Source organism: Amblyraja radiata, chromosome 8 (genome assembly GCF_010909765.2).
Source record: "Amblyraja radiata isolate CabotCenter1 chromosome 8, sAmbRad1.1.pri, whole genome shotgun sequence".
NCBI classification, from domain to species: Eukaryota; Metazoa; Chordata; class Chondrichthyes; order Rajiformes; family Rajidae; genus Amblyraja; species Amblyraja radiata.
The window spans coordinates 26,155,579-26,181,440 of NC_045963.1; the positions used below are offsets into that span (position 1 = coordinate 26,155,579).

Consider the following 25,862-nt stretch of genomic DNA (forward strand, 5'->3'; position numbering starts at 1 on the left):
GCTGACATTCAGTTATCTTACCCAAGCGGGTCTGCGTGGGATACACTGATGACAAATGCCTCTGCTGTCTGACCAGACAGTGTGCGCCCACTCTTATCTACGATTGTTCCAGAAACCTGTAGCAAATCGACAACAAACCATTCAGCTAAAACAAGATCACTGAGGGGTGAACAGGAAACCAAAAAAAACAAAACACATAATAGTACCTTATACTTACAAAAATATGCCTGGGCTCATACTCCTCAAGGAACAACTGTTGTATGGCAAACAGGGCAGCCTAGGCAAAGAACATAACATTAGCAAAGCAATCGTCTTAAATCAGATGTTGACATAGCATTCCAAGGGCGCAACAATTTCCAAAAATTTGGAATGAAAAACTGCATAATATATTCCCACACCAAATGCCTGTGGGACACAAAGTGCTGGAGTAAATCAGCAGATCAGGGAGCATCTCTGGGGAATATGGATAGGTGACGTTTCGAGTCAGGACACTACTTCAGACTGGTTTGTAAGTTATAGGAGCATTAGGCTCCTATATATATATATAATTAGTAATTAAGCCATTTGGCCCATCAAGTCTACTCTCATTCAGTCATAGGATGGTTCTCAACAAAAATCATCGCCTAATCATGTTCTCCGGAAGTGCTGCCCAATCTGCTAAGTTACTCCAGCACTTTATATCCTCTTGCATATTATCCAGCATCTGCAGCTCCTTGTTTCTACAAATCCCTATGACTTGCTGACGAGAATGTGCTGATGATAACAAACTTCTACCTGTGTTTGCATCAACCAGAGCACCGATTCCCATGATACAAACTGTTCTAATGGCCTGGAACAATTCTTAGGAACGGAAAGGGGAAAACGAAATTCAGACAACATAACAGTGCCCTGACAGTAGTTTGCCAGTTGACTGCAAGGAGTAATACTCTAGCAACTTAATGCTTGCACCTTGGGAAACTGGCAATGCTACCAAACACCCAAACCTAAAAGGACACAAAGTGCTGGAGTAACTCAACAGGTCAGGCCGCATCTCTGGGGAACATAGATAGGTGATGATTCTGGTCAGGATCCTTCTTCAGATGGATTGTAGGAAGGGGGGGGGGGGGGGGGGATGAGGGGAGGAAGAAACCTGCAAGAGAGGAGAGGCAAACCAAAGTGTGGCAGGTAATAGGTTGACAAAGGTGAGTGGTGCCTTGATAGGCATATGGTAGGAACAAAGGCCAGAGATAAAAGCAGAAGGTGTGAGATAGGATTGAAGCACTCAGACCTGATGGTTTAAGTTTATTGTCATGTGTGTCGGGGTACAGTAAAAAGCTTTGCTTTGCATGCAATCCATTCAGATCAGATCAAATAAAGTTATACATAAATTGAATCAAGTAAACTCAAGTACAATAGGTGGAGCAAAGGGAAAGATAAAGAGTGCAGAATTCCATTGAGGAAAGAGATAAAAAAATTTCCCCCATTCCCCCACCACCCCCCACATAACACAAAACTAAAGATAAACTAAAACATACATTTTACAACAAACTCAAAACACAAAGGAAAAAGACGAGACAGACCATTGGCGAGGCAGCCATCGTTCGGCGCCCCCTGGTAGTAGTCTATGTAGTTCAAAGCTTATTTGAGGTTGTACTGTTTAATAGCCGAATGGCTCTAGGGAAGAAGCTGTTGAACCTGGACGTTACAGTTTTCAGGCTCCTGTACCTTCTTCCTGACGGCGGGGGTAAAATGAGTGTGTGGCCAGGGTGGTGTGGGTCAATGATTATGCTCACTGCCTTTTTGAGGCAGCGACTCCGGTAAATCCCTTAGGAGTCAGAGCCGGTGCAGTTTTCACAACTTTTTGCAGTCTTCTTCGCTACTGGGCATTCAATTGCCGAACCAGGCTGTGATGTAACCAGACAATATGCTCCCTACTGTTCACCTGTAGAAGTTCAAGAGAATCCTCTCTGACATACCAAATCTCCGTAATCTTCTCAGGAAGTAGAGGCGTTGATGTGCTTTCTTTATAATTGCATCAGTGTGCTGGGTCCAGGAAAGATATTCGGAAATATGCACGCCCATGCATTTGAAGTTTGAGACTCACTCCACCAGCTAATACAAACAGGATCATGGGTCCTCATCCTTCTTCTTCCAAAGTCCACAATCAGTTCACTGGTTTTACTGATGTTGAGAGCCAGGTTGTGGTGCTGGTACCATTTGGTCAATCAGTCAATCTCACTTCTGTACTCTGACTCATCACCATCTATAATTCGTCCAACAACAGTGGTGTTGTCGGCGAACTTAAAGATGGAGTTCGCACTGTGTCTGGCTACACAATCGTGAGTATAGAGTATAGACTGAGTGGAGCAGGGGGATGAGCATGCAGCCTTGAGGTGCTCCTGTACTGATTTTTATTGAGGAAGAAGTGTTTCTGCCAATTCGAAGAGACTGTGGTCTATGGATGAGGAAATCGAGGATCCAATTGCAGAGGTATGCGCAGAGACCAAGTTCCGTGAGCTTGGTAACCAGCTTTTTTCTTCTTCTTTTTTTTGGTATCAAAAATAATTTCTTTAATTATGATCACGATACAAAACAAAACCGTGGTAACACACCCACCACATAGTATAAAATCACAAAATTATCTAGACACTACATTTTCAAACATCATACAAATACAATCCTTACAAATACTATACAACTATGTCCCTCTCTAAAGGGCCTGTCCCACTTTCACGACCTAATTCACGACCATTTTTACTCGTGGACATTTTTCATCAGGCTAGAAAAATGCCCCGACCTACTTGATGATGCGAGTACCTACGACTAGCATCACGTCCTACCTACGACCTCGTGACGACCATGCTGTGAGTACGAGTCAAGGGCAAACTCAGCAGAGGTCATGAATTAGGTCGTGAAAGTGGGACAGGCCCGGGCGCGGACGTAACCCCAGTAAAGGGGCAAGCACCTTGCTTGGGCAAAGCCCTCTTCCACCTGTCGCCGTGACTCGCGGATGGCCAGTTTAGCCAGGCCCAGGCACAACCCAACCAAGACATCTTCGGCCCTACCCACTCCCTAGATCCTGTCACCAGCCTTCCGGTCACTGGCAGCAGAGTGGCGGTGCTCCTTGCCCTCCGGACCCTGGCTACAAGGGACGCTCAACTGGTCCATCTACCTTCAACAGGAACGACGCTGCCTCCTTGGTCATGTCGTCGTTCTCCAGGTCGTCCAAGAAGGACCTGAGTTGACGTCGGTCGTTCCCCATCATCCCCTGCACCTCCCCCTCCTTTTGAGGATGTAGTGCAGCGAGCTGGTGAGCCCGTGTAGGTTTGGCCACCGGAGGGAGACCAGTCTGGGCCGATCTTGGGCTCCTTCGGTGACCGCGATGAACTTGCGGATTTCCTCCACTGGAATGATTGGGGTGGCATCGGGGGGAACGAGAACATCCATTGACTCACCGGCCAAGGAGTCCCCTTCCTCCTGCTCACAGCAAATGCTGTCACCATCCCCATCCCCGGACACACCCTTAATGCTCGATAGATCCGCCTCACCCTGTGCGGCGTTGCCTCTTCCTCACCCGCTGGTCTCTCCTCCACCTCAGTCCCAACCCTGGGGCCAGTGGCAGAGGAGCCTTCCCCGGGGAATCAAGACCGTCGACAGTGGGGGCGTCTATCCCTCCAGCAGTTGGGCCAAGAGTGGACTCTGGTGCACGAGACTAAGGGGGTCCCTCTGGAGCCAGGTCCTGAGGGAAAGAAGGGCTGGTTTCCCCTACCTCCTCCCCGCCCACAGTCTTTAACTCTGCGCCTCGTCCTGGTTGGTTTGCTCCTGGGCTTCCTCGGATGCATGATGCGGGACTCCCCTTCTTTTGACCTTCCCCACTTCTGCGCAACCCCAGGGTTCCCTAACTCAACTACAGGGGGAGTGGGAGTGGGGGAGAGGGGGATTTGTGACACCGGAGGCGGAGGCCTCCGCCCGGAATTTGGGACCATTTCTCCGAATATGCCCCACTTCCTTACAGGCATGGCACCTTGGGCACTCCGATGTCCAGAAGATGGTGAAATCATGCCCATCCTGATGGACACAGAAGCGCCCGTCAACTTCCTCCTCCCGGTTCAGCATCATTGTCAGCTGGCGCCGGAGGGAAAGACTGTGCCGCAGCTCCTTCCTGCGGAACCCCTGGTCGGTGTCCCCCCTCCCATTGGTACGCAGCCGTTGCATTTTTCAGCTTGAAATTGTGCAATATGGTGCATACGGTAGCGAGTCTTTTAACTTAAAGCATAAATATTGCATTTAAGTGTAAATTGGATTAGCTATGAATAAGGTTAGACTAAATTACATTCCACAATACAGCCAGGCTCATCAACAGGTGCAGCACATGAATGATCTTAGTATATTCATGTATGGAAATCGTATTATAATCAAACACTTGGCCCATGTTGACCAACCTGGGTCTCACTGCACACCTGGTACTACTCCTGACCCTCACTCCAGTTCCATACCTTCTTATTCCTGACCCCGAGTTCAGCCTCACACCTGGTCCCCTATTCTACCCTGATCATAGCTGCTTACCTACTTAGGTTCCCAGTGCATTGTCCCAGCTTTGACTGCATACCTAGTACTATTCCAGACCTTGACTTGGCCACACTTGGCCTTGCTCCTAGCCCCTCTGCACTGGCAATATATCTGGCCCACGCATAAAGCCCTATATCTGACCCCCTGGACTTAACCTATTACGTTCAAGTCCACAGGTGTTTATCTAATGCGGTAATCTTTTATGGGGCACTTCACGGACCAAATTTTGTATAACAAAATTTGCTACATCCATTGGCTTCCTTGTTATCTAACACACTAGTTACTTTGTCAAATAAGTCATCAATTGGTTGAACACAATTTCTCATCCATAAAATTATACTCACTCAGCTGTATAAGTATTCTGTTACAATTTCCTTCATTTTCCTAACAAACTGTCCTGAAGTCATTTTCACCCCCAATATTTTCAGTATTTTGCTGTCTTCCTCTCAGCTGGGACTTTTCCGAAAAGCAATGTCCAATAACTATATATTTAAGCAGTAATATTCTATTTAATGTGATCTTGAGAGTACATAATATTTTCTGTGGTATTCATAACACAACAATGATAAAAATATATTTGTTTTGATTGCACCTACCAACATGCATACATTATTATATTACAGTTAATATATACTGAGGGCAATTTTTTGTTCCAATGCCTCCAATTCCCAATTACTTTTACATTGAAGTGATTGAAATCCAAGTGAAGTTTAAATGGTATCAGAAAAATAAATCCTCCGGAATGGATGATATTCATTACGTGGTTGGTTGGAGTCAGTATCAGCACAATTACTATATTAAACTTTGAATCTTCAGATGTCCTGGTTCAAGCTAAAACTAAAGACAAATAATAACCTCCACACACATTCCCCTGCAAGTATATCTGTCACTCCTTTAAAATATGCCCCTTCTTTGAACAAGCTCTTAAACATCGCATCTGAATCAGTTTCCATCTGATTACACTCCTTGAGGATGTTCATTTACGTGTTCAGTTAATAAAACAATGAGATTGGGGACATTTCTATTCAACCTGTCAAAGGGATTTTGGGTGGTGTTAGAAATGGTCAGTGAGGTAAACAAACATAATAGTTGAGTGGCAAATGACAATAGTGCTATCTTCCCAATATTTAACTGAAGGAAATAATGGATTATTGGGGCTGTATGTTGTGACAGACAGCCTGACACCTTGCCTGTCATTTTAATATTACACTTATCCCACCCCCCTGGATATTCCGGATTAATAAATTAAGGTTTTGTCAACTAATTACAAATCAGGCTAATTACAAATCAATAACATTAGCCAACTGCGAAACACGAAGCGCTGAGCATTGGGATCCAGACATCACGGACTACTGGCCTCAGTTCCCCGCTCACATCTGGCAGTGCTCTCCGTCTGAACCAGGGACTGCGGGGCGTTTTTTAAAGTGGGGGGGCTGAGCGATCACTGTTCACTGGCCTTGGGGGTGCCCCCCCTCCCACGGTAGTGACTTTATGAAATTTGATGTATTAAAATCATGTTTTAGTGCATTGTAGAAGTATGATTTCAATGTTTTTTTGTTTGAGGTATTTTCAAGGGGGGTAATTTTATAAGGGGTAACTTATTTTATAATTTTTATAATTTTATAAGGGGTAACTTTTTCCACACAAAGGGTGGTGGGTGTATGGAACAATCTTCCAGAGGAGGTAGTTGAGGCAGGGACTATCCCAACTTTTAAGAAACAATTAGACTGATACACGGATAGGACAGGTTTGGAAGGATATGGACCAAAAGCAGGTAGCGTAGCTGGGCCATGTTGGCGGGTGTGGGCAAGTTGGGCCAAAGGGCCTGTTTTCACACTGTATCACTGTATGACTGCATTATACCTCCACCATGCATGAATTCTTCAAAATCAAGTGGTCGAGTTTTATTGCCATATACTCAAGCATAGAAACATCGAAAATAGGTGCAGGGATAGGCCATTCGGCCCTTCGAGCCAGAACTGCCATTCAATATGATCATGGCTGTTCATCTAAAATCAGTACCTCTCCCTGTTTTTTCCCCATATCCCTTGATTTCGTTAGCCCCAAGAGCTAAATGTAACTCTCTCTTGAAAACATCCAGTGAATTGACCTCCACTGCCTTCTGTGGCAGATAATTCCACAGATTCACAACTCTCTGGGTGAAGAGTTTGTGCTCATCTCAGTCCTAAATGGCCTCCTCCTTATTCTTAAACAGTGACCGCTGATTCTGAACTCCCCCAACATCGGGAACATTTTCCCTGCAGTTACAGTAAGTGAAAATCTAGCAGGCAAGCAGGATGCTTTCTCCAACCACCCCCATTTGAAGGCCACTATCTTCCACCGCTTCTACCCAGTGCTTGGTACCTACTTCCCGCAGCCATTGGTTGTCCTCTAGGATGCACTGAGCCGCAGCCTGGTCCATGCCGGTCACCACGGCGAATTCGACACAGAGACTCTCACAGCAGCGGCGCAACGCCTCATACGGCCCAGGACTCTTGCACGGAGGCTGCTCCATGGCCGGAGCTGCAGCGAGCGACTCGCCAGCCCAGTAAACACTCGCCAGCCCCGGCTCCCCGTCCGCATCTGCCCCCGCCATTGCTTCCCTCTGCCCCGGCTCTCCAACACCCGCGGCCCATGCAGTTGATAAGTTTTAAAATTCTCGTTGATCACAGAATTTCTCACGACAGAGCGTGAGAAATTCTGTGATCAGTGTGGGAGCGTGAGAATTGGGCAAAATGCGTGAGTCTCACGTTCAATGCGTGAGAGTTGGCAGCTCTGATCCAAGGCTTCTGGTTAGAAAACACTCGGATGGTTTTTGTAGGAACACGGTCCTCCACACCTTTCCTTATGAAGTCTGTAACGACTGTGGCGTATTCATTCAGATCCGTTGCCGAGTCCTTGAACATTGCCCAGTCTCCTGACTCCAAGCAATCCCGGAGTCATTCCTGCGCTTCCCCTGACCAGCTCTGTGCAGTCCTCACCGCGTGCTCTTCAGTTGCTTCCTGTATGCAGGAAGAAGCAGCACCGCTGAATGTTCGGATTCAGTGATCCAGTGAATTCAGCAACAGTGATCAGCAGCTACACCCTAGAATTATTCAAACTCATGGCATTGACATCCACAAACAAAGCAGTCCCGGACACAAACAGCTCTGGTGCAAGTGCAAGTCTGGGCTGTTGATGTTGCAACGTTCTGGGAGGACTGAAAGTGCAACAGGATCTAGAAAAGGAATATAAAGTTAATGAATACTTTCAGGATAACTTTCAGCATTGGCTGGGACTTGGTGCGTCTCTTACCTTTGCGTTTGCTGTATCAAAAATGGTCTCCACTAGGAGGATGTCAACACCACCATCAAGCAAGCCTCTGGCCTGTTCCTCATACGCTTCAACTAACTCATCAAATGCTGCAAAATAGATTTATTAATACTGAGACTTCAAAGGACGGGCATTAGATAAAAATATCAGAACTAGGCTCTTACAAAGAAAAGACTGCGTGCAGTTCAGTTTTTCTACTAGTCTTTCTTAAAAGACGAGCTAAAAAGGCGGCACAGTGGCGCAGTGGTGGAGTTGCTGCCTTCCAGCACCAGAGACCCGGGTTTGATCCTGACCACGGATGCTGTCTGTATGGAGTTTGTACGTTCTCCCTGTGACCACGTGGGTTTTCCTTAGATGCTTCCCACACTCCAAAGACATACAGGTTTATTGGCTTCCAGTAAAATTGTCCCTAGTGTGTAGGATAACGCTAGTGTACGGGGTCGGCATCGTTGGTCGGCATTGACTCAGTGGATCCGTGATGCAACTCTAAAGTAAAGTCTATCTTGGCTGGTATAAGGTTGGTGGGTACATGGAATGAGTTGCCAGACGAGGTATATGAGGCACATACAATAATAACATTTAAAGACACCTGGGCAGGTATATAGATAGGAAAGGTTCAGAGGGATCTGGGCCACACACAGGCAAATGGGACTTACTTAGATGGGGCATCTTGGATGGCCTGGAAGTATTGGGCTAACAGGACGGTTTCCGTGCCATATGATTCTCTCAGAGTTTACAAGACTTTAGTACACTTTGGTTAGTCAGGCATGTGGAAGAAAGCTAGGTAAATCGAGCAAGTGCACAGCACTTATCAATGATGGACCAGGACAGAGGGGTTGAAGAGCCTGCTCCTGTTCTGCAGATTCCTGCAATCCTGAATTTCAAATTAGCAGTCCACCCAAGAAAAGTCTAGTTTGTTGGAACTTTTTCTTCTTTGTTATCTACCTGCATTTTCTACCTGCAAGGACATCAAAGATTATGGGGAGAAGGCAGGACAATGGGGTTGAGATCAGCCATGATTGAATAGCCTAATTCTACTCATGTTATGCAATTCACGTGCTTAAAGCACTATTGGCATGAGTGGACAGCATTGGAACAGCCTAATTCAGTGCTATTGTCCAACCAAGTTCAAAAGCCAAATGCCTAATGTACGTCTGACCAAACGCCTGTCCAATTTTCACAAATATTCAAACCTTCTGTAAATTAGTTTTCTTTGACGCTTGCATTACATCCCTCTTTTGAGTTCTGTGCTGTAGTCTGCCTCCACCCTCTCAACAAAACAGTGCTGCTAATTACAGGCCAATAATAGCTTCTTAAGGTTTAAGGCGTCATAGAGCTATACAGCACGGAAACAGATCCGTCAGCCTACCTTGTCAATGCTGACCAATTTGACAATTTTTCAGCAAGTTCCATTTGCCTGCATTTGATCCATATCCATCCGAATCCTTCCTTTCCATTTATCTGTCCAAATGTCCTTTCAAAGTCTTGATTATACCGACGTCCATAGCTTCCCCTGACAGTTCATTCTAGATGTGGAATACCCTCCGAGTGAAAATGTCTCTCTTGAATCTCTCCCATCTCAATTTATGATGTCTCTACCTTGGGGAAAAAGACTGAGCACTCATTTTAGCCACGCCCCTTATGATCTTGTACACCTTGATAACGTCACCTCTCAGCCTCCTACGCTCCCAAGAAAAAAAAGTCATAGCCTATTGAACTTCTCCCGAAAACTTAAGCCTGCAAGTCCAGGTAATATCCTAATAAATGTCTTCTGCACCGTTTCAATCTTAATGACATCCTTCCTATAACTGGGCGACTAGAACTACACATAGTATTCCAAATCTGATCTTATTGTCTAATACAGCTGCATCATGATATCCCACATTTTGTACTCAATACCCTTCCCAATGAAGGCAAGTGTGCCAAACATCATCTTCACTATCCTGTCCACATAACCGCCACTTTCAGGGAACCACAAACCTGTACTCTCAGATCTCCATGTTCTCTAACGTTCTCCAAGGGTCTTACCATTTACGATGCAAATCCTGCCCTGGTTTGACATTTCAAAATGCAACTCCTCACACTTGTCAGAATTATATTCCATTTGTTATTCCTTAATGTAATTTACTAGCATGTTCACCACACTGTCATCCAAATCCTTAATGGAGATACCAAACAACAGTGGACTCAGCACTGACCCCTGCGCCACTCCACTGGTCAGACCTCCAAATCAGAATAAACAAGCTTCCACAACTACCCTTTAACTCCTTCCTCCAACAATTTGTAATACAATTAGCTAGCTCATCTTAGATTCCATGCAATCTAAACCTTTAGTCTAGCCATGCATGCGGGACAGTTTGTGAACTCCATTCCTATCAATGCTATATTTATAAAAATAAGACTATACCAGAATAAAGTTTGCTAATTGGATCAACTACTCTTGTAACACAAACCAGAGTTTCTAAACTCTGTTTTGAAAACGTCGAGTTTATTGTCACCCGCACAAGCACGGTGAGGTGCGGGTACAATGCAAATCTTGCCTGCAGCAGCAGCAGCAGCAGCAGCACAAGCACAGAGACTCAGGCACACACAAACTTAAATTACATTGAAAATTCTGCAAGACTTTAAAAAGAAAGACAATGCAAAAAAAAAGACATTAGTTCAAATAACTGACGCAGCCCAAAACATCACCTAATCATTTCTCATAAGTTTTTAACTGCTTTATTACAATGGACATTACTTTCGTACTTATATTTCTGTAGTCTGGTCTCTCCACAGATGGGGATACTGACAACGTTTTGTTGGTTGGTCCGATAGCCCCCGCCACATATCTTTTGATACCTGTAACAAGCAACATTGCAGATGAAAGCCAGGGTATATAGGAAGTCCTGTAGATGACAAACTCTATTAGATGTATCTTAGGTACATTTACCCTTTTAAGCCAAATTTAGATTAAAGCGCAAGTAAACAAGTTGATCTCTCAAACCTGATCTATGCTTTAGTGAGATTACCTTTATAGACTGCGGATGTCTCTTGGAATGTCTCGCAAAAGTGGTGGCTCTTCAATAACTATCAACAGGAAGATTGGGGTAAGCACTGCAGCCCGTGTTATCAAGATACTACTTTTTTGTATTGTATTGTATTGTATTCAATTTATTGCCATTATCTCATATAAGAGACAAGATACCAAAGATAGATAAATGACAATGAAGGAACGGTGATATTTCACGATGCTACATGACTTGGAGAGGATCCTGCATGTGGCACAGTTACTGCCTTCCTTGTAGTGGGGATAGAGTGGGGTAGTGGGGATAGAGGTCGCGGTGGGGTAGTGGGGATAGAGGTCTTTCTAATGGGTATAGAGGTCGCAGGTTTTGTTGGTGCTGTGGGACAAGTTTAGCGAACAAACGTCGTGCATTTGGTAGATGGTATACACGACAGATTCATCGCATTAAATAATACCAATCACAAAGGCTGTGTGGATCTGCATGGTGCTACACCTTTCATGCATATACAATGCACTCTATCCCACAACTGATTTTGCTTTTCTGCCATCTGCCAGACAAAATGTTGCTAACCAAGCTGTTTTACCTTCGCTGAAAGTGAAGAACAAATGATCCACATCTGCAGAGTATTCTTGATGCCACAATCGAAAACAATATAGTCCAGACATTCTGGAGTTGAAGTGGGACAGCTGACTGGGATGCTGAAGACATTTTCACCTGATGCTTCTGACAAAATAATTAATTTCTTGAGGACTTCTGGCAGAGGATAGCGAATCTCTGGAATTCTCTACCTCAGAGAGCTGTGGAGGCTGGATCATTCCAGATTTACAGTAAAGGCAGATATGTTTTTGAAAGTTCGGGGAACTGAGGGCTCTGAGGATCTGACACAGTCTAAGAGTTAAGACCTGGGTAGATTTGCTGTGACATTATTAAATGGCAGGGCAAGTGTAAGTCACCAGATAACCTTCCCCTGTTCCTATGTTCTCGTGTCCTTGAGAATGACACTTTAGCCATGTTCATTCGTCAGATCATCTGTCCAATTAATGACTTAATATACCAAACTTACCCTAAAATACATTAACAGGGTTAGAATTGAAAAGTTGATCATACATATATTCAAGGAAAAGCTACTTGCAATGTTTCTCTGCATTTCTACTGCCAGCAATATTTTGCGAGTCTGATTTGGTTTAATCTAATAAAAGCATTTGGTAATAGACTATATTATTTATCTACATGTATTAACATTCACCAGGCTAAGAACCAACATACAATTTTACAGAACATGCACAAAATAAATTTGGCTTAAACAATCAAACCAGCAAATATGTTTCATCATAACTCATTCTTCTTTATTCCATTCCATTTGTATACCCTCTCCCTCATATACCTCCTCAATACTGCTTAAGCAGATCTGTGCTATTTATCTTAACTACACACTATGCTTACAAATTTCACCTCAGTACTTGGATAAAGGTGTTTCTTCCGCATTCTCTTTCTGATTCCTTGACCTACATTTACAGTGCCCTCCATAATGTTTTGGACAAAGAACCATCATTTATTTATTTGCCTCTGTATTCCACAATTTGAGATTTGTAATAGAAAAAATCACATGTGGTTAAAGTGCACAATGTCAGATTTTAACAAAGGCCATTTTTATACATTTGGGTTTCACCATGTAGAAATTACAGCCATGTTTATACATAGTCCCCCCATTTCAGGGCATCATAATGTTAGGCACACATGGCTTCACAGGCATTTGTAATTGCTCAGGTGTGTTTAATTGCCTCCTTAATGCAGGTATAAGAGAGCTCTCAGCACCTAGTCTTTCCTCCAGTCTTCCCATCTCCTTTGGAAACTTTTATTGCTGTTTATCAACATGAGGACCAAAATTGTGCCAATGAAAGTCAAATAAGCCATTATGGGAATGAGAAACAAGAATAAAACTGTTAGAGACATCAGCCAAACCTCAGGCTTACCAAAATCAACTTTTTGGAACATCATTAAGAAAAAAGAGAGCACTAGTGAGCATACTAGTCGCAAAGGGACTGGCAGGCCAAGGAAGACCTTCACAGCTGATGACAGATGAATCTCTCTATAATAAAGAAAAATCCCCAAACACCTGTAAGACAGATCAGAAACATTCTTCAGGAGTCAGCTGTGGATTTGTCAATGACCACTGTCCGCAGAAGACTTCATGAACAGAAATACAGAGGCTACACTGCAAGATGCAAACCACTGGTTAGCCGCAAAAATAGGATGGCCAGGATATAGTTTGCCAAGAAGTACTTAAAAGAGCAACCACAATTCTGGAAAAAGGTCTTGTGGACAGATGAGACAAAGATTAACATATCAGAGTCATGGCAAGAGCAAAGTTTGGAGGAGAGAAGGAACTACCCAAGATCCAAAGCATATCACCTCATCTGTGAAACACGGTGGTGGGGGTGTTATGGCCTGGGCATGTGTAGCTGCTGAAGGAACTGGCTCACTTATCGTCATTGATGAAATAACTGCTGATGGTAGTAGCATAATGAATTCTGAAGTGTATAGACATATCCTATCTGCTCAAGTTCAAACAAATGTCTCAAAACTCATTGGCCGGCAGTTCATTCTACAGCAAGACAATGATCCCAAATATACTGCTAAAGCAACAAAGGAGTTTTTCAAGGCTAAAAAATGGTCAATTCTCGAGTAGCCAAGTCAATCACCCAATCTGAACCCAATTGAGCACGCCTTTTATACGCTGAAGAGAAAACTGAAGGGGACTAGCCCCCAAAACATGCATAAGCTAAAGATGTCTGCAATACAGGCCTGGCAGAGCATCACCAGAGAAGATACCCAGTAACTGGTGATGTCCATGAATCGCAGACTTCAAGCAGTCATTGCATGCAAAGGATATGCAACAAAATACTAAACATGACCACTCTCATTTACTTGATATTGCTGTGTCCCAAACATTATGGTGCCCTGAAATGGGGGGGGTAATTTCTGTAATTTCTACAAGGTGAAACTAAAATGTATTAAAATGGCCATTATTTAAATCTGACAACGTTCACTTCAACCACATGTGATTCTTTTCTATTACAAATCTCAAATTGTGGAATACAGAGGCAAATAAATAAATGATGGGTCTTTGTCCCAAACATTATGGAGGGCACTGTATACGTCTATTTGAGAACAAAGATATAAAGCTGACCTGTTTGTGCTCCTACATCATCAGCCACCTGTCTGGCCAGCTCTGCTGAGATTCTGTTTAGTCGATATGCCTGGAATGGAGAAGATCAACATATGTTCAACATGAAATACCTAGAACCCATTATCACTGCAAGATGAAAAGGCATTTAACGCACAGATCTTTTATCACATCTTAAAACACTTAATAGCCAATTGATTTGTTTAAGTAAAGCCTTGGAGACTGTGATGTGGGAGAATATAATATGCTCTTAGATCCCATAAACAAATCAATGCCAGATAAAAGCTTTCATTCATGGAAAGATACAAAGTACTAGCGTAACTAAACGGGTTATGCAGCATCTCTGGAGAACATGGGTGGGTTACTTTTTGCGTCAGGACCCTTCTTCAGACTCCTTCAAGAAAAAGACACAAAATGCTTGAATAACTCAGCGGGCCAGACAGCATCTCTGGAGAACATGGATAGGTCACTTTGGGTCAGGACTCTTCTTCAGACTGATTGAGGGGGAGGGGGGGAGAGATAGGGGGAAGAAAGCTGGAAGCTGCAAGAGAGCTGGAAGCTGGACACCTTTGTCCAACCATTTATTCATCAGAACCTCCTCCCCTCATCTGTATCCAGCTATCACTTGTCAGGTTTTGTTCTGCCCCCACCTTTCTTCCTGCTTTCTTTCTCTCCACCTCCCCCCACTCTTCAGAGTGAAGATGGGTCCCGACCCGAAATGACACATCAGATTCAGATTTATTGTCACATGCACCAATTAAGGTTAAGTGATATTTGAGTTACCATGCGGCATACAATTAACCTATCCATGTTCTCCAGAGATGCTGCCCGACCTGCTGAGTTATTCCACAATTTGTCATTCAATTACGTTTCAGGTCGGGACTTCTTCAGACTGATCACAGTTATCTGGTCAATGAGTGAATGGGAGTAAATAGAGAGTGAAAACATAGATAAAAGCCTGTCAGGGTTATGAAATACAGAGCAGGAAAATGTGCCCGGCGAGTCACAAAGGGCATGTGTTCAACTCCCAGAGGAGGAAAAAAATGAAAAAGAATTATGATACTCCTAATGAGAAACTCTAACTGAGAGCTGATCCTCACATGCTTGTAGAAAATAGCTTCCTTGATTGGGCACATGCAAGACATATGTTGTAGCTATTTTATACAAATAGCACAAAACTTATAAATAACAATCTTAGCTGTGGAAAATGCTACACCACTGGAGTCAGTCATACAGCACAGGCCCTTCAGCCCAACTTGTCCGTGCCGACCAAGATGCCCCACCTAAACTAGTCCCATTTACCCTTGTTTGGTCCATATACCTCTAAATCATTCCGGCCCATTTTGAGACATCCACAGTATAAAAAGGGTTAAAAATCCAACCCTTTCTGTGAATCTGTGGAATTCATTGCCACAGAACACTGTGGAGGCCGAGATTGATAGATTCTTAATTAGTACAGGTGTCAGGAGTTATGTGGAGAAGGCAGGAGAATGGGGTTGAGAGGGCAAAATAGATAAGCCATGATTGAATGGCAGAGCAGAATTGATGGGCTGAATGGCTTAATTCAGCACCTATAATTTATGAACTTTCTATTCTTTTACCACTCCAAAAGAGCTAATGCTAAACCTTATGGACAATGCATCCTGAAGCTTTAGCTTGAAGCAAGGAGAAAAGGTGATTTAAATGAAAAACAAGATGTTCTCTTCTTGCACTTTTTTGTTCATGGCATTTAATTTCAGTTATCAGGAAGATTTCTTACCAAATGTTGTAATCCATAGTCAGCTTGTGCAACTCTTGTACTACAGAAGGTGTTTGTCTCCACAATATCCGCTCCAGCCAGCAAATATTCCTAAAATAAAAAACACACTTTGCTGAGAAAAGGAAATAAAATAAATGATGGTGTTTACACATTTTAAATCAACTTTTAGGAAATTAATATTTCTAATTTGGCTTTGCTTCGGGGAGAGTGGAGGATAACTCTGATACCACCACAATGCACAGCTAACATGAACGTATCCAACCTCCTGAGACGATGGCAGTGAGCTGCATTCTTGAATTGCTTTAATTCTTCTGGTGAAGGAATAAAGCACCTTTATGCAGGACTTCAAGGATAGCGACCCAACACTATCCTACACACTAAGGACAATTTACAATGTAACCAAGCCAATTGGCCTATAAACCTGTACGCCTTTGGAGTGTGGGAGGAAACTGAAGGTTCCGGAGAAAACCCACGCAGATCACGGGGAGAACGTACAAACTCTCTACAGACAACCCCCTTAGTCAGGGTCGAACCCAGGTCTAAGGCGGGAACTCCACCGCTGTGCCATCATTTTGTCCTTTCTATCTTACAATCAGTCTGCATTCCAAAGAGGGTGTTGGATCAGGGATGAGAGTCAGAGCTATATAACACAGAAACAGGTTCTTCGGCCCAACCCGTTCATGCTAACAAGTTGCCTAATCAAGCTAGTTCAACTTGCCTGTGCCTGGACCCATATCCCTCAGAACCTTTGGAACAGGCCCATCGGCTCACAATCAATGTCCGTGCCGAACATGATGCTGATTTTCTCAGCCTCCTCATGATCCATATCCCTCAATACCCTACACATCCATGCACGTATCTAAAAGCCTGTTGATTTCCACTTTTGTATCTGCCTCCACCATCACCCCAGATAGTGTATTAATAGAGAAAAGAGAGTTGGAGAAGTAAGATAGAATCAAGCAAATGGAGAAAAAGAATATTGCATGGAAGACAAATACAGAAGGAAAGATTGGTGTGGAAAAAAATCACCAAAATTAATGATCCCTCCCCCACATCCTCCAGCTGTGTAGCCCCAGTCTCAGTGGTACTGTCCCCTTGTTTTCACTCGACATCACATTTCCAAGACAAAACATCTAACCCTCCAGTCTCTCTGCAGGTCAGATGAGCTGCAAAAATCAGAACCAACTGTCTCAGGGTGCTTGGTTTTTATTCCCCTTTGGGGAAACTAATCAGGACTAACAGCGGCAAAGTTAAAGTAGAGAAATTATACAAGAAATCACACTTGCAACATTACTTGAAGCTAGAGAAATCAAATTCATACCGCTGGGTTGTAAGCTGCCCAAGTGAAATATGAGTCTGTTCCTCCAATTTGCATATGGCCTCACTCTGACAGTGGAGGCGGCCCAGGACAGGGAGGTCAGTGTGGGAATGAGAAGGGGAATTAAAGTGTTTGGCAACCGGGAGATCAGGTAGGTCCAGGTGGATTAAGCAAAGGTGTTCAGCGAAACAATCGCCCAGTTTATGTTTGGTCTCGCCGATGTATAAGAGTTCACATCTTGAACAACGGATACAGTAGATGAGGTTGGAGGAGGTGCAAGAGAACCTCTGCCTAACCTGAAACTCCCTGGACAGTGTGGAGGAAGGAGGTATAGGGATCACTTCTTTTTTTTTTGGTAAAGCAGCATCTGTAGTTCCTTATTTCTACAATTACTATTCTTGTAGCTTTGACTAGGTATGTTGCAAAGCGTACCTGAAACGTCGCTGAAAATCTGTCCCAGCCTGTGTGCGCGATTTTGGCGCCGTTTAGAGGGGGGCGAGTTTAAAACGCGATTTTCTCTAGGCTGTTCAAATCGAGGATGTTCAGCCTAGTTAATTATTAACGAAAATTCGCTGGCAGATTCCGTCGCTTGAGCTATTATTAGTTTTAAGAGCTTTAGCTAATTGTTATAGTTGTTTAAAAATTAACCTCTAAACCCCCGACGGCCGGCAACCGGCCGGATCTCATACAGGGGACAACAGGAGGTAGGCTGTTTATTTTTACGTTAAAAAGGGCTTCTTAAGATCCCTTTATACAAAGTTTAATGTTGCGAGTAGCTAATTTTGGGCCCATTATATCCCGCAGTATTTTTCTGGGCATTTGAGGGCACAAATCTACCGCAATGTGAACGTTCTAAACCAGCGCGTTCACAGGATCCCACTAGAAAGCTGATTTAAATGGACTTTAATTTACAGCAATTGAACACTAAATTCCTTCCATTTGGCCTATAAATTAATGTAAATGAGATTTTAAAATCATGTTTTATTGTGAATTATTTGTGAATATTATTTGGACACTTAGGCTATTTAAAAATGTTAATCATTTATTAAGAAATGGATAGATGTTTAGATCTAGTAATTGAAGTTTGAAATTAGCTACAATTGGGTAACTAACTAATTATATGCTTTAATTTCAGGTCATCCAAGTAAGATTATTTTATATTTGTTTCAGAATGGTTCAATCTATGATAACTGAAAATTTCATTCAGTTCTCTTATTTTTTAAGAAAGTTATGGGCTTTTGACTGTCCACGATCACAGCTTTTTTGTTATGTCCATAGAAAATCAATAGGGAACAAGATGCTAATTTCCGAGTATGAAAATGGCCATAACTTTTTTAATTCTTGAGATATGAAAGTGAATTAGGTGTCAAATTAAACTTCTTTTTATGCTTTATCTGATGGGATAAATTGCAGACTTGATTTTTTAAATCTCAAAATTTTGTAACATTGCTACTTTGACCCAAGGCGAAAGGTTATGCCATACCTCATGAATTTTGCAGATAATGTCAGATTGTGTTATGCTGAGAAGATCATTGTTCCCCTTTAAAAGTTTTGGATGATCTTTGAATTCGTCACCACGATAATCATCTTCGCCAAGTTTGTATTGCTGAATCATGGTGCCCATCCCCCCATCCAACACCATGATGCGCTTTTGCAGAATTATTTTCAGATCATCTTGAGGACGATTCCTTACTTCTGGAATTAAGAAAGCTTATTTTTAAATCCAGCAAGTTAGGATGCACATTGAAAAAAAACAACCTAATTCCAGGTTTTGGTTTATTATTGTCACATACACTGTGACAAGTGGATGCAGTGGAAAGGCTACTCAAACATTGGGCGGCACAGTTGCGCAGCTCGTAGAACTGCTGCTACACAGCTCTAAAGCCCAGGTTTGATCCTGACCTGGATGCGGTTTGTATGGAGTTTGCCCATTCTCCTTGTGACTGTATGGCTTTCTGCGGGGTGCTTCGGTTTCCTCCCACATCCCAGAGAGGTGCAGATTTGTACATTAATTGAACTCTATAAAAATATGGCTGATCTCGACCTCATTGAGACTAGCGCGTTGATGGCTGGGTTGTATTTACCCTCTGTGGCTGGGGCTCTGCAACTCTGGCCAGGCCAGAACCAGCAGATCCGTTCTCATAGCTGACTTCCACGTCCAATTGGCGGATCAAATTTGCCCCCTGCGGCCGGGACTCTGGAACGCAGATCTGTTAAAATAACCGATCTCAGAGGATGACTTTGCAGTCCAGTATCTCAGCCCCTTGGCGGCATAGGTGGACTGTTACGGTACCATTGGGCCCTTCTCGAAGGCCAATACCTTTGTTGGTCCGGCAGAATGGATAATCCAGAAAGACTCTGGAACAAAGGGTGCTAATAAATCAGTGGTGGACCTGTACAAACATTAACCTGCACTAAGAATTTTTACATTACTCAACAAAAAAGCTAATAATTATTTGGATTTTATCAGAAATTAATTCTACACTTCAACAACTCATTCTCACTATTACACTACTTCAACTGATTTTTAATGATAGTCATATCACAATTTGTAATAAAATGCCTAAATTAAAATTGATTGGAGCACAGATTTTCCAAAGGCATTAGTGCATAATATTTTGTTCTAATATTGTTTGTATAATATTAATGGCCTCACGACATGTCAAGGTTTGACAGGCAGCACAAACGATGGTTGTTTGCCATGTTACATAACAAAACAATCTATTTACAAATAGCAAGGGCCCGAAACATACATGATCAAAGTGCTGCAGGAACTCAGCAGGTCAGGCTGAGAAAATGGACAGACAACGTTTCAGGTCGGGACAGTCCTTCAGCTGTCTTTTATCAAAATATCGTCCATATCGACTTGAAAGAACAAACAGGTGTTCTGAATGACAACACTCCTGAAGGTAGTGTTGGAGCGTTGCATCCCTAATTGCAGGCGTCAAATGAGAATATATCCTCCGGATTGCAACAGAAAGCAACAACTAGCTGGTCAAAGATCACAGACTATTTGCTCCATTGATCTGCCCTTGCTTTCTGTCACATCACAGTGATCACCAAAGATCTTATAGCTCCGCTATAAGATCTTTGGTGATCACTTCTGCATTGAAGTCACAACCTCGTGGCTACAATGCTGAGAACTATATTCTGCATTCTGTATCTTCCCCTATATCTACCTATTTATTGGATTTGAGTTTGTATTGTATTAATGTATGGTATTATCGGATCTGATTGTATAGCATGCAAAACAACGTTTTTCACTGTACTTCAGTGCATGTGACAAAGGTAAACCTAAACTTTGTGGTCCAGAGGAACCATCGCCTGCAGCCCTGTCTTTTCCTCTGCACCCCTTGGTCCTGCAACCACCCCACTACCCCCTTCCCTCCCTACCTCCACTCCCCTCTTTCTCTACCCCTCACTCCCCCCTGGTCCCATCTCCACTCACCACCTCCCGTGGTGAACGCCGGCGCCATGTGTCCCCCGTTTGCCAGCCTCGCAGCTCGCAGCCACGCCCGGCCCAGGTCCAGGCCCAGAGTCCGAGCTCTGCCGGCTCGCGCGATCAGCGACACGGTGACGTTTCTTGCCGACAGCCGGCCGCTCGCAACCAGCCCATCGCCGGGCCTGCCCCCAGTGCGCAGGCGCAGATCCGCCGGCAACAAACCCCCAAGTGCGCATGCGCTGCTCCCGTCCGCCGGCAGCCCGCTGATCTGCACCAGTGAGCAGGCGCCGCCCCCCGCCGGCAACAAACACACGTCAGAGAGATGTGTTGGCGGGAACTGCAGATGCTGATTTAAACCAAAGATAGACACAAAAAGCTGAAGTAGTCCGAGAGCAGGAGGAATCACAGAGGGGGAGCAACGAGAGGGGATGTTGCATCTCATATTTCGTTTGGGCAGCTTACAACCTCTAACTTGCACCTTCCATCCCCACACCCTACCCTAGTAGCACCAGCTTCAAAGTCGTCTTGTTGATTCTCATTGTCTGTAACTCGTTCTTACCTAACACACAGCTAACAATGGCCTGTGTAGGAAAGAACTGCAGATGCTGGTTTAGATCGAAGGTAGACACAAAATACAGGAGTAACTGGTGAGAAGGGAATGGGTGATGTTTCGGGTCGAGACCCTTCTTCAGACTGATGTCGGGCAGGGATAGAATGTAGTCGGAGACAGTAAGACTGGTGGGAGAACTGGGAAAGGGCAGGGGATGGAGAGGGAGAGAAAGCAAGGGCTATCTGAAGTTAGAGAAGTCAATATAGGGAGGTTTCACGGCAGTCGGGTCACGACCCATGACCCGTACAGTTGCTATGCTACTCCAAATGGAGTACACGCGATGAACTGCAGGTAGGCACTTACCATTGTTTCCAGCGTAGTGGGCCTGTTAAAACCTGCTGAAAATGTCCATTTTTGCGCTGCAAATAATTATGGAAATCGGGATAAGTGTGTGAGACATTTATCCTACTTCAGAATTCCAAAAGTGAGGAGAAATTACGGTAGATAGAAGTGAGAGCTGAAGGGACAACAACAGCCAGAGTGCTTGGCGAACATTGGCCGTTTGCTCACTGCATTTCATCAACTAAGGCATTATTTGTGTTTTTTCTTGATTTCTTTGGCATCTAAAAAGTTTCAAAAGTGATAAATCTGGCTGTAAATTTTTTAAATCGCCCATGGTTCTCAAGTGGGTTTTTACATACAAAATGAAAACGCATCTGAAGAAAAATATACAGCCAGATTGATCACTTCTAATACTTTTTAGATACCAAAGGAATCAAGAAAAAACACAAATAATGCCTTACTGTTGATGAAATGCAGTGAGCAAACACGATAATTCCCAATATTTTCAATTACGATATCTGCACGACCAATGTTTACCAAGCACTTTAGTTGCTGTAGTCCCTTCAGCTCTGCTTCTCTTTACCTTCATTTCGCTTCACTTTTGGAGTTGGGTACATGTCTCTCACACTTACCCCGACTTCCACAATTTTTTTCAGTGTAGAAATTCAACATTTTGGCGTTTTTTAACAGGTAGGAAAGTACGCGTTTCTAGCATTAATAACATATACCGGAAGTTACGTATGTCTTCCAGATGGATTCAGCGGCTCTGTGCGTCAAGCCCTATGACCCAGTGACCTTACGTGCAACCCCCCTATACCGCTGGGGTGTAAACTACCCAAGCGAAATAGATGCTGTTCCTCCAATTTGCGCTGGGCCTCACTCTGACAATGGAAGAGGCCCAGGCCAGAAAGGTCAGATTGGGAATGGGAGGGGGAGTTGAAGTGCTGAGCCACCGGGAGATCAGGTAGGTTAAGATGGACTGAGCGGAGGTGTTCAGCGAAATGATCGCCGAGCCTGTGCTTGGTCTCGCCGATATAGAGAAGTTGACACCTGGAACAGGGGATACAGTAGATGAAGGTACACAAAATTGCTGGAGGAACTCAGCGGGTGCAGCAGCATCTATGGAGCGAAGGAAATAGGCGACGTTTCGGGCCGAAACCCTTCTTCAGACTCATCATACAGTAGATGAGGTTGGAGGAGGTGCAAGTGAACCTTTGCCTCACCTGGAAAGACTGTTTGGGTCCTTAGATGGTGTTTCCTTTATCATCATTACTTTTTTGCAGATCTTCATTCATTTGTTCTACCTATCTCGTCTCCCTTTCCCCTGACTCTCAGTCTGAAGAAGGGTCTCGACCCGAAACGTCACATATTCCTTTTCTCCAGAGATGCTGTCTGATTTGCAGAGTAACTTTTTATGTCTATCTTCAATATACATCAGTGCATTGATTGCAGGATAATGATACAAAAGTGGAAATTAAAAATGTTAATGAAATAAATGAAGGTTGATCACAGGCAGACATTTACAAGTGTAGATAAGAACAGGCAGATATCAATGTTAGTGACACACTAAAATAAAAATGTTGATACCCTCTGAAGTTTGATTCGAAAATCTAAATCAACATAGTACATGCACAGAACAACACAGAATAAGAACAGGCCCTTTGGCCCACAATGTCTGTGCTGAACATGATGCGAAGACCACACATGGGTTTCCTCCGGTTGCTCCGCATTCCTCCCACATCCCAAAGATGGGCGGGGTTTGTAGATTAATTGGCCCCTGTAAATTACCTCAAGTGTGTAGTGTGTACACATAACCCATATCTCTCTGTTTCTATGTGCCTATCCAAAAGTATTTTAAATGCCACTGATGTAACTGTTTCAACTACCACCCCCCACAGTACATTCCAGGCACGCACCACCCTCTGTATAACACAAAAACTTGCCCCTCACTTTAAAGATTTGTTCTCAATATTTGATTTTTCTATCCTGAGGAAACGATTCTGACTATCCATGTATTTCTGCTTTCTTCATCCCCTGTTTGAAGTGGAGGCCATGGGACCTGAACAGCTACATGGAAATTCAAGGTCTTTATATTTAAATGCCGGGATTATGTAACTAATAAACAATACAGAAGTCAAGTGTACAGTCTTTTGTAAAGTAATAAATAGGAACTGCAGATGCCATTTATACCATAGACACTAAATGTTGGAGGTACTCAGCGGGTCAGGCAGCATCTCTGGTGAAAATGGATTGGTGACATTTTGAGTCGGGAACCTTCTTCAGACTAACCCGATCTGAAACAGCATCTATTTTCTTCAGAAGTGCAGACTATTGTTTCCGCAGTGTAAATTTATATATTTAAAAAATGTATTTAGAGGTACAGTGTGGAAATTGGCAAAGGAGTCTATAGTGGCAAATTTCTAACTTTTCCAGCGTCGAACATGCCTTTGCCATTACTATACAGGTAAGTAGGGGTGATGTTACGCAAACCAAAAAAGAACAGATCTTCCAGTCGTTATTTCCAGTTTGATTGGTTCTTTATTGAAGTAGTTGTACAAACAAAGAGATGAATGTACCAAGCTTTCCTTCATCTGCATATAAGTTGTAGCTTTCTGTTCTCTCTGATCTGGTAGGAACTGTGTACTCTCCACTTCTTGTGCCTGGCCTGAATCACTCCATGTCCCCTAAGCCCATATGTATACGCCTCTCTATGCATCTAATGATCGTTGGATTCTGAATGGGAGGGGATTGAAGTGCTGAGCCGCCGGGAGATCAGGTAGGTTAATGCGAACCGAGCGGAGGTGTTGGGCGAAGCGATCGCCAAGCCTACGCTAGGTCTCACCGATGTAGAGCAGCTGACACCTAGAGCAGCGGATGCAATGAGGTTGGAGGAGGTGCAGGTGAACCTCTGCCGCACCTGGAAAGGATGTTTGGGTCCTTGAATAGAGTCAAGGGGGGAGGTAAAGCAAAAAGTGTAGCATTTCCTGTGGTTGCAAGGGAAAGTGCCAGGAGAGGGGATGGTTTGGGTGGGAAGGGACGAATTGACCAGGGAGTTACGGAGGGAGCGGTCTCCGTGGAAAGCTGACAGGGGAGGAGATGGGAAGATGTGGCCAGTGGTGGGATCCCTTTGGAGGTGGTGAAAATGTTGGAGGATTATGTGACGGCTGGTAGGGTGGAAGGTGAGGACAAGGGGGACTATGTAAATAATATGTAATGCTCTTTAAGCTTACACTAAAGATGTGCAGGTTTGTTAGTTAATTGGCCTCTGTAAATTGCCATTTGAGCGTAGGGAGTGGATGAAACATAGGGATAAATTAGAACCAGTGTGAGTGGGTGATTGATGAACAGTATGGACTCAGAGGGCCGAAGGACCTGTTTCCATGCTGCATCTCTACCCCAGACTAAATAGCTGTCCAGTGTGTGCAGTAAGGTATCAGCTTCTATATAAATGAATTGATAAACGACCAGTAAATGGACTTGTGGAATAAGGGTACAGTCAACCAGTTTAGCAAGTACTCATTTTAATAAAGTTTCAAACATTAATAACGATAAAAATGCAGTTTTATTTTACAAAAAAACGATAAATGGGGAAAAAAAAGGGAATGGGGACAGCATTTTACTACATAGTGTCATACGGAGTGGAAACAGGCCCTTCAACCCAACTTGCCAACGCCCACCAACATGGCCCATCTACACTAGTCCCACCTGCTTACGTTAAGCCCATATCCCTCTAAACCTGTCCTATCCATGTATCTGTCCAAATGTTTTTAAACAATGTGATAATACCTGCCTTAAGTTCCTCTGCAGGTAGCTTGTTCCATGTACATACCATTCTTCGTGTAAAAATAAGTTGCCCCTCAGGTTCTTATTAAATCGATCCACCCTCACCTTAATCCCATATCCTCTGGTTCTTGATACCCCTACCCTGGGTAAAAGACTGTGCATTTACCCTATCTATTCCTGTCACGATTTTATACACCACGATAAAAGCACCCCTCATCCTCTTGCACTCTAAGGAATACAATCCGAGCCTGCACAAACTATCCCTGTAGCTGAGGACTCGATTCCTGGCAACATCCTCGTAAATCTTCTCTGCACCCATCCCAGCTTAACAACATATTTCCTATAGCAGGGTGACCAAAACTGAAAACATAATACTTCTTTCCTGAAAAATGTTGATCCTGTAATAGACGAGGGAAAGTTATTTTCCAATTTTTCCTCCACAAACTGTCGGGAACAACAAAGTCTGGATTTGCAAAATATCAGTTTATAGAAAACAGGCTTTTATTAAGGCTATGAAGGAAAATCTAATATGAAGAGTCACGCAAAGACTGGGAACATGATTGAAGAATTAATGACAGATCTTTGTGTACAATGTGTTGCAGATAATGCCTAA

General features: G+C 43.6%; 1 protein-coding gene across 2 annotated transcripts in view; it reads right to left on the bottom strand.

The window, feature by feature from the left end:
- Positions 1-20,893, bottom strand: part of mtr (5-methyltetrahydrofolate-homocysteine methyltransferase) — a 67,772-nt gene extending 46,879 nt beyond the window's left edge. For both annotated transcript variants that reach the window (XM_033025445.1, XM_033025444.1), the window contains exons 1-8: positions 20,581-20,893; positions 18,616-18,827; positions 15,815-15,904; positions 14,059-14,128; positions 10,609-10,701; positions 7,843-7,949; positions 218-277; positions 22-116 (exon numbers count right to left, since the gene is read on the bottom strand). In XM_033025445.1, coding sequence (XP_032881336.1) covers positions 22-116; positions 218-277; positions 7,843-7,949; positions 10,609-10,701; positions 14,059-14,128; positions 15,815-15,904; positions 18,616-18,827; positions 20,581-20,608 — 755 coding nt within the window. In that variant the 5' untranslated portion in view covers positions 20,609-20,893. The remainder of the gene's footprint in view (positions 1-21; positions 117-217; positions 278-7,842; positions 7,950-10,608; positions 10,702-14,058; positions 14,129-15,814; positions 15,905-18,615; positions 18,828-20,580) is intronic.
- Positions 20,894-25,862: the final 4,969 nt, after the last annotated feature.